Raw genomic sequence first — 9,815 nt, 5'->3', positions numbered from 1 at the left:
AAAGAAGCAATTTGGTTCTTGAATTCTGAAATAAAAGTTGTTGTTTTGTCTTAGCTCTTTTTTGTCTTTCAATTTCATCAAGTAAGTCAAAAACTTAGTGTCTGTCTTTCTTATTTTGGAACGAGCCGAATGATTGATAAACAGGCTGGTGCCATTTTGAACCGTAGACTGAATTACAGCCTTTTGGAAAATGTGTAACTGAATTACTGTAAGTGCATTCCCATGAAAGAAAAAGGACAATTGTAGGTTGAAAATTATTATTAGGTTTTATTATTATTCATTTAAATTAACAAACACTGCTATATTATTTACATATTGCTGTTTTTTTTAATTAATTTTGATTCATTTTAAACAGTTAAAGCATTTGGAAAAGAAGTAATAGTTGAAAACAGGCGACAGACAGTAGATGACATGTACAGCAGAAGATCTACAGTCAATGGCTTTCCTATGTGTGTCGAGGGGCTTCCAAATATTTCAACATACAGACATATCAGACTCGCCCACAGTAATGTTTTTGGTTATCATTTCACCTCTTTGTGTTGTCAGACAGGATTAAAGATGTCCCGCTGCATCCACACGTTATCACAGCCAGTGATGTTAAACCCAACATCATTAAAAGATAAATAGCCGACATGTTCTTTCCAAAGTAGTAGCAGCTTGTATTGAATTGCAAAGTCCGTTTTCTGCATCCAGCACATCAAAAGTCTTCCAACCACAACTTTTATTCCCCTGATAACAAAAAAGGGTTCGAGCAAAGATGACACCCCCTTTGACCCCTGACATTATATTCATTAGGAATGTTTGAAGTAAACTAAAAAAAAACTCCCAAATATCGCGGTTGTCCTTCTCAGTGCACGGTATTGAAAACCCTTATCCCTTTAAGATACACACATGTAAAAATAATTAAAAAGAAGTGCTTCATAGAACTTTAGAAATATTACATCTTCTCAAGGTGCTCCCTCTTTCATCTCAGGCCAGCTGTAAAAAAAAAAAAAAAAAAATCTTCTTATCCCTTCCTTATTGTCAAAAAGTGAACTGAGTCTGGCCCTCGTTTAAAGCCAGCACGGCTTCCACTAAGTTTCTACAGAGTACCTCGATGTTGGCATATGTTGATACACCCGTAAATCAGCACATCTGACTTGAATTTAAACATCATTTCTTTACTAAAAGTGACAGATTTACAAACACAGTATAAACAGGGTTGACATCATTGGCAGCTGGCGACAGTCTAGACCACAGTGGCTCTTTTCAAATTTGAGCAAAATCCCTCCTTTTAGACAAAAGACGGACGAATTACAGGATTGCATGTGTCAAACAAACCTTTTTGGCCTTTTGAAACCTGACCTGCAGTGTTGAAAAAGGTAAGACCTTTATTTAGAGAATGTAACAAGCGCCAGAAAGAAGGTCAGAATCGAGTGGAGGAGGGCTTTGTTCAAACTTTTATGTCGCCCGAGCGAAAACATAAACCTTTTTTGATGTGACACAATAAAAAAGCGATGAAGTTTATTATCCCTCCACATATTCTAGACTATACAACAGCCTGCAGTCGTGCAACGCTCTTCACGATGGGGTTCTACTACACATGAGAGATATCCCTGACATCAATGTAAATCACATACACTGTCATAAACAGGTTTTAAGTTCAGGTACAGAATCACTGAGGAAAAGCACATCAATACTACTGTAAAGTCAAGCCACTATGGCAAAATAGAAGGTATAGAGTATTGAGGAACTAGTCATTGATTGAAAGTTGGCTCGTATCCTTTGCAACACTGAGCAGTGCTTTGGTCACCATGTGGAGGACCGTTTTGCTTTTCTACAGGCAGATTAAGGAGAGGACAACGTCTCAACGAAAGACTGTAAAATTTAATCAGCACAGGCCATGAATGCAATTAAAGAGATGGAAACAGCATCAGAAATGTGTACACACTCTTATTAGCGATTCCTGAATCAAGGTCCAAGTTAGGAAAGGACAAATCTAAATGGAAAAAAGAGATGAGAGGAAGTCTTTGCTTATAGTCTCTTTCTCTCCTCAGAAAATCCAGTAGAAAGCTGACCTCGTTTAGTGATTTATTGATTCGTCTTGGCGGAGTGCAAGTGTCGGCCACATGGCTTTTTAAACATTTTCAAAAAAATATATTAAGAACACGCTCTCTAGTTGTAGTCACATCAACTCACAACTGCCAGATTTTGGCATATTTTTCTTCAGAATTGTCTTCCCAGTAAACAAGTTGACACGGGAGTTGAAATGGTGAAGGGATGACATTTTTTAGGACTGGTGCGCACACACTCTTACAGATAATTATTTTTTTTTTTACACTGAAGCAGAACAAGAAGAAAAACACGGCGTAGCCCTTGTGGGTCTCCCCTGCGAAAGGGGGGGGAAACGGCTCACATGGTCAGCTTGGTCTGGACTTTTGAATGTGCTCTTGGGGTCTTTCAAAGACACTGGATGGGGGGGCCGCGCAGTTGATCCTCATGCTCGCCGTCAGCCACAGTGTTTGTTTCTCAGCTGTACCGAGCAGATCCCTCGCTCAGAGGGCCAGGAGGGTGGGCGAGTTGAGGGAGTCTGAGGACTGGTCCCCGCTGCTGCTGCTGCGCCGGTGGGCCTTGGAACAGGACTCGGATGAGGGCGAGGGGCTCTCGGGCTCCAGCATGCTCGGGTAGTTGAATATGAGGCTTGGCGCGTTGGGCGTGGCGGCCGGGGTGGATGCCCCCACCACCGGTGTGTTCAGGCTGTCTCCATCTGTGCAGTACATCCCCCCACTGACAACGCCGCCACCCAGGCAGATGGGCTTGATGACGGAGCGCTGGGGCTTGACCACATCCTCGTTGTCCTCCGGCTCTTGCTTCACTACCACGTGGTTCATCTGAGCCCGGGTGCCCATGTTGGAGCGTATGGTCAGGGAGAGAGGGGCGCACTGCTGCTGCTGCTGCTGCTGCTGCTGCTGCTGCTGCTGGTGGTGGTGCTGCTGGTGCCCTGATGACTGGTGGCGCTCGTCGATGGGGAGCTTGCACACAGGATTGTGGGCAACCAGCATGAATTCCAGCTTGTCTTTCTCCTTCTGCAGGCTCTCGATCTCCTTCTGCAAGTCTGCTTTCTCCTCCTCCAGCTTTTCAGTCTCCTGGTAAGAGAGACAGGACATACGGTTGAGCACTTCAGCTAAAATACGAGCAGGTTTGTTTCTATTATGTTTTTTTTTTTTTTTTTTTGAAAGAGGGGACAGGGAGATGGGGAACAACATGCAACAGCCAGACGTGAACCAGCGACGTTATAGATCCTGGTGAGCATCATAACCCTTAGGCCCTAAGCAGGATAGTTTGAACTTGATAAAAACAAATACTACAACAGCCTTTTCATGACTATTCACTGACAAAATGCCAAGAAATTGAGAACATTGCTTCAAAAAAATGTGACGTTGTAATGGCATCATTTCAAGTTTCTGCAACAATCAAGTACTCAGACTGTATGATATTCCTCCAAAGCGCCAATGGAGGGCACTGTTAGTTTGCTACAGTTTTACTGCAAGAATTTACAAGCAAGAATTTCTCATGAGCCATTTAGACTAACAACTTGTAATCTCGAGGCCTTCTGCTTGACTTTCCAATAATGTGTGCATTGTTTGTGTCTTGGAGATATGAGATCTGCATCAAAAGTGTGTCATAATGTGTCACATAAAAGACAAAGGTTCCATAAAAGCCACCCGTCAGTTCTAAACTTCAGGCAGATAAAGATAAGCTGATACGCTGTCTGAGAACTTTGACTCATGGGCAAAAGGTATGAGGAAGTTGTACACAAGGAGCCAGGGGAGTTGCCCAGCGAGACACTTAAATAAATGATATCAGTTCATCAAAGACTGTAAATGTTGATTATTTTCACTGGAAAGCGGCACTTCCTTATTTGGAATTTTTTAAAACAGCCGTGTAAAGGCGGAAAGGCGTTTTTTTATTTTCCCCCCTACAAGCAATGGCTGTGGTGGGTGTGTGTCTGCATATGTGTGTGTGAACGCAGCATGTCTCCATGTGGGTTTGTGAGACAAGCAATTGGCCCCTTTTACAAAATGTCCTTCATTCATGGAGACAGCTGCCTACAGCAAATTCCATTCCTTTTTTTTAAGGGCTGACAAGCTCAACCTCACTGTAATTCAGCTAATTAGTCCATTTAGATGCCGTTACTGTCTGCCAGGCAGGGCTGTGAGACAGCCCTACCTCTGTCTACAGCTGCCCGAGACAAAAAGCTTTTCATCGCCTGTCATCTCTTCACGCAGACCTTGCACTCAGAGACGCAGCGAGAGTCAAACCAGTAATACAAGGTTGTAAATTTAGGTGTGGAGTTCAATCACTCATCAAAAATCTGGACTCCTGCCCGACTTCTGAACAAGTGGGACTTATTTTTTTCCCCCGTACATGTATTCTCTGTGTGAAAATCATTTATTCTTTTGCTTTTTTTTTGCCATTTTATCATTTTTGCATCACCTAGAAGCATGGCAAATGTTTTCCCCAAACAGTAAGCATGGTTGTTTATTAGCTAGAGGTGGTGGCCACATAAGAGGAACAAGATGCTCCAACACTTAACACTAATTTGGGGTTGCTTTGTGTGGATAAAGTGGAACCCGTTAACAGATTCTGATCTGGTGGCTCCAGTTTTCAGGTTTCTACTCACCCCTTGCAGCATGTCGGTGAGCTCTCGCCTGCGGTTGCGGCATTTGGCGGCGGCTAACTTATTTCTCTCACGCCTCACCCTCCTTTTCTCTTCTTCCTCCGGGGTGAGCTAAGAGCAAGTAAAGAAGGAACACGGCAGGTAAAATATGCTGTTTGACAGGCACACACACACACACACACAATCAATATGAAGCGAAGAGCAAGAGTAAAAACAAGAGCTAAGTACTACTGTCTGGCTGTGAGGAGAATAATGATGCAACCACGTATAATTTACTGGCCTGAGAAAATAAACTTAATTTTCTTTTTCAAACATGTTTATTTAATAATTTCTAATGAACATATTAAGGTGTTTTGCTTTTTTTTCAGAACGAACACACATTAAAATTGCTTTGTAAAAAGACCTTCTCAAGCAAAATCCAGCTTTATAAAAAACAAACAAATCTGAGTGTATCTATTGACACAAAAGAAATCCCCCAGTAGCCTTTTTGCAGTCTCTCTGTTACCATCATTCCATTTCCCTCACCTGTTCATCTCTCTTGCGTCGGCCCCTTGCGTCCCCGATGGAGCGGATGACCCCGGGCCGAGCCAGCGTGTTGTGCCCCAGCATCCCAGAGCCGTTGGGCAGGTGATGGCCGTACGGATGGGAACGCGAGTAAGGGTTGGACATGGAGGTGATGACGGTGGGCTGCACCATCCACTGTAGGTCTTGGCTGGTCGTGATTGCATTGATGGTGGGGATGAAGGCACTGTTGGAGCCGGGCATGTCGACCCTGTACTTCTGGAAAGAGAAGGAATGACAGGGATATGATAAGAGGGGATGCATGATCACATCTAAAGAAATATTTCCAGACAAGTGGGGTGGCATCTACTTATAGAGGAGCATACTGGTACGGGTTCAATGTATGCAACTTAATCCCATAAGCATGTTAGTTTCTATCTATGAGCCCTGCCTCATTTCGCTGCAATCGCAGAAACACACACCACCACCCACATTTATCAAATTCACACAATTTCCACATTACAAGCGTATAGTAATGATTCAATCCACACAAAACACTGTGTATGTAACCCCTGGAGTGGAACAGTGACACATGCTGTGAATCATGTGGGAAAGCCCAAGGTGTCCAGTGCTTCTCACTTAACTACAATAACCATGAGACAAAACACTGCACTGGGGGAATGTTACACATGGACTGGCAGGAGGGTAAATATACATATTACTTTTGACTGGATAGATACATAATTTAATGGGTCATATGGTGGCATAGGCCTTCTTCTACCGTCCAGAAGAGGAACTGTTCCAGAAGGATTTTTTTTTTTTCTTTCTGAAATCTGATGTGACAACAATTGAATTATTTAAATGATGCAATCATCCTTTACTTCAACAAAAAAAATATATAATTTAAAGCAAAATGATGAATTTGCCCGTAGTTGTGGGTATGTCTAAGGCCATACTGGGATGCAGGATACTATGTTTCCGATCTAAAGAAAGAGTATGACTTCAAGCTACTCAACATTTGGCACTAACCCCTCCAATTAAAGATCAAGTCCTCCTATACGATTTTAAAATGTAGAACTATCGAGAATCTACATGTATGTGTGAACTGACTGTCATAATCATCACCCGTATGAGAACCTGTGTCAGATCACTATTACTTTATGTCTTTAGACTCCACAAACGGGCTGCCTGCCTGTGTGCGTAAATTACGCACGTCCACATATCCCCGTTATTCCCGACTTTCCGTCGGATATCCCGGCAGTCTACTGGAACTTTGTTTATCTGGTGAGTCATTGTGTATGGGATTTGTTAAGCACATGAGAAACGCAGTCAGTTCCAGTAAGGGGGGAAGCAGCCAGCTGTAACAAGCCAGACAGTTAACCAGAATGTGAGCGGATTTCTATTGGCGAAATGGGCTTCAAAATAAGAGCATAACAATTCCCATAAAAAAATTAAAATTATTCAGTAGAGGTATTACACTTAATGCAGAAAAGCCCAAGCTTAACTGAACTTCTGGTCTAATAAGAATGTTGGTCTAATAAAAACAGAACAGAAAATCCTTTTTTTGATATGCCTCTATAAACCGAACAAAGAGGTAATGTTCCTGCCCGCTGTAATGGGAAACAGCCAGTGTGTGTGTGTGTGTGTGTGTGTGTGTGTGTGTGTGTGTGTGTGTGTGTGTGTGTGTGTGTGTGTGTGTGTGTGTGTGTGTGTGTGTTCTGTGTGTGTGTGTGTGTGTGTGTGTGTGTGTGTGTGTGATTACAGGGAACAGAAGCAATGATACATACGGGCCAGAAGTCGTTTACCGTAATGTTGCGTGAGCCTGACGAAGCTTTTCCACAGAAGTGCACTATACGCAAGACTTGGCTCTCGAGTAAACAACATGCCTCTTCCCGGATTTATATCCTATTATTTGCGAATATATGGGCACGTCGTCCTCATAACGTTCCACTGGCACATCTACAGAGCATATCTCACTGAGAAGGAATGAAATCATAAGATCTGATGAAATCGGGAAGATGGATTACAGGGATTGGCCTTTTTAAACAGTCTCTCAGAATGCAGGGTTTTCATTTTGGGTCAGTGCGCGCTTCTCGCTGGAAGGAATCTGCCATGTGCAGTGCGATACCATCCAAAGAAAATCTGATCCATGATTATGTCATTTCTCATAGCGAAATGTCTGCCACAAAACACCAACTTTGACTGAACTTAAAAACACATTTCGCAACAGCACGTCTTTTGTGCACTTCAAAATTCCTTAACTGACGGCCATGGCATATATAGCCCTTGTGTTAATGCCTAAGCAGTACGCCTGTTGCATTATACGCTTTATCTCTACCCAGTTTAGCGCAATGGGTAAATAGCTCAGTGTCTATGGCATGTACAGTATGTGTTCTAAAGGGAATGCCGTCCTTATAATGCGCGTAAAATGCAGTCTCTACTGGGGTGCTCATACACAAGGAACCCACAAATAATACAGTTTTATGCACGGATAGGAGAGATGAGACCGCTACAGAAAGAGAGAAGTGGATCTGAAATTGACATCTGGAAATCACAGGCAAATTCTAATTCAATCCAAAGTCTCACATATCCCCTGCGAATCTGTCTGTATAACCTGTACGTTGAGAAGTTTTGTTTTACCATGAGGACCAACTGAAGAAGAAAAAAAAAAAGAGCCCAATTTATTCTTTATGTATACATGTGCAAAATCACCACGTAGCTCTATTTGCCATTTAATTTGCGCACCAGCCAGTGCGCAACTTTGATATTTGACATCAAAAGTAGTCTACATCCTCCGATGGTGTTTATATATCTGAGGACCGAATTCAAATGGAATGAGTCCAAAATACTTGTGACTAGATAGAGAGACTATTAAATCTGTTGAGTCACCGATGCAATCTGTGTCATCGGGTTCAACCGTTTTTTTTTTTCTCAAGCGACCTGCAGAATGTATTTTAAAATCTATTAACGGGTGGAAGCGCGTTCCAGTGACAAAAAAAAGGAAATATATATGACATACAACCTGTAATCAGGTGTTGCACACTTGACATCGAATTAAAGCTATTACTTATAGGCAATGTCGCGGAAGCCCGGTGTTCTCTTGTGTTACCTGGTAGCTTGAGGTAGAGATCGGACTTCCGATCGTGCTGCTGCCGCTTGTGAAGGACTCTGGCTGGGCCGGAGAGGTGCTGCTGCCGCGGGACGAGGTGTCGTAGTTCCCGGAGTAGTCCTGGTACATGGTCCAGGAAACAGGGAAGATTTCAGTAGACTGTTTGAGGTCTGAACCCCCCCCCCCTTTTTTTTTAATCCTCGCAGTAAAAAGGCACCAACAGAAAAAAAAAATCCTCCTCTGACTCGAGACGTTGTTAATTTGGGATATCCAGAGAAGAGTTGGCACAGACTAAGTGCAAGTACGCTCCTCTAAACTAACCTAAAACTAACCTAAAACATCTTACAGATATTGCCAGGTAGAATAAATATGTTCTTGTGTGCTTCCTGCTTGTAAAGGCTATTTCCTACTGTGATTGTATTATTCTTGAGCCGCAGGTAGACCTATACTACACTACTGTAGATCCTCTCAGGTGCGCAAACTTCAACCTAAAGTCAGTAGCGCAACCTCAGCAGTCACATCCAGTTGAGACAAGTTAACCTGTAGATACAGAGTGACTCACGCAGGTTAACATTCGCTTTCGAGCCTATTGCCTGGCTAATCTTGTGAATATTTTCCGTCGCCTTGCCTTGCCTACTACACGCTCTATCGGCGCTCTCTGCTGTTCACGGAACAGTTCGAACTTTTTTTTTTCTTTTCCTTTTCGCCACACTTCCTAGAGATGACTCACTTCAATGGCACTATGAAGAACTGCAACGGCTTTTCAACACCAACGAAACAGCCCACGTCACAGCCTGGGCGTTGCGACTGCGTCCAGGGAGGGGTCGTGTCTGGATAAGGCCGTGAAAAGGAAAAGATCCGCCGTGTCTATCCTTCGCCCAGCGGACAGTGGACACATTAACAGACAAGCAGGGATACAATAAAAGTAGCTAGCATGCACCTGGAGGGATTTATTCTTTGATACGAGCGGCAGTGGCTGCTGTGGAGTTCACTGTTTGTCTGACTTGCTTCGGTCCATTGACGCATGTTTCCTAAAATGGACAGTTGCGTCAGAGAGCGCGTGTGGGTTTCCTTGGTAAAGGAAGCGTCAGACACTGGAGGGATTCCCTCCCCTCGCGCGCTGCACTCCGGACTCGGAGCTCTCAGCGCGCGGGTCCCGGTCCGGTTAGTTATCAGCGCAGGAAAAAAAACGAAGATATTGAGGCTTAAAACGCATCGTAGGCTATAGATTAGGAGCGTATGGACGCACGCTGGTTGAAACTCGCGCGACACACGTGCGCTCACATAGTAGAGCGTGGAGTTTAGAGCATCAAAAGCAGCACTTGGAAGTTTCCTGTGCCGACATTAATTCGATATCTGCATCTGTGATCAGCCTAGCATGCCTAACGTATATTGACATCTGAGAAGGCCCCGAGTGTGTATTCAAGGCCCGTTATTTCTACTGTTTGAAGACACGCGAGATCAACATTCACCGGCTCTCATCTGCTTCTGTTCCTGTTAATAAAGACCACTAAGAAATGATTGGACATGCAGTGTTTCCGCACA

The 9,815-nt window shown here is 43.5% G+C and overlaps 1 protein-coding gene across 1 annotated transcript; it reads right to left on the bottom strand.

The window, feature by feature from the left end:
* Positions 1-307: 307 nt before the first annotated feature.
* fosl2 (FOS like 2, AP-1 transcription factor subunit) lies at positions 308-9,203 on the bottom strand. The gene is made up of 4 exons (XM_039785273.1): positions 8,271-9,203; positions 5,186-5,440; positions 4,664-4,771; positions 308-3,125 (listed from the first exon to the last, which is right to left on the bottom strand). Exons 1-4 carry the CDS (start codon positions 8,397-8,399, stop codon positions 2,535-2,537), a joined length of 1,083 nt encoding a protein of 360 aa, XP_039641207.1. The 5' UTR covers positions 8,400-9,203; the 3' UTR covers positions 308-2,534.
* Between the last annotated feature and the right edge of the window lie 612 nt (positions 9,204-9,815).

Source organism: Perca fluviatilis, chromosome 20 (genome assembly GCF_010015445.1).
Source record: "Perca fluviatilis chromosome 20, GENO_Pfluv_1.0, whole genome shotgun sequence".
NCBI classification, from domain to species: Eukaryota; Metazoa; Chordata; class Actinopteri; order Perciformes; family Percidae; genus Perca; species Perca fluviatilis.
This window is presented reverse-complemented; position numbering and strand designations above follow the sequence as displayed.

Excerpts from the sequence above, each read along its gene's own strand:
- fosl2 (XM_039785273.1), bottom strand. The coding sequence starts at position 8,399 with ATGTACCAGGACTACTCCGGGAACTACGACACCTCGTCCCGCGGCAGC. Across the intron at positions 4,772-5,185 it reads GACGCAAGAGAGATGAACAG|CTCACCCCGGAGGAAGAAGA; the intron begins GTGAGGGAAATG and ends ACTTGCTCTTAG. Across the intron at positions 3,126-4,663 it reads TCACCGACATGCTGCAAGGG|GAGACTGAAAAGCTGGAGGA; the intron begins GTGAGTAGAAAC and ends CTCTCTTACCAG.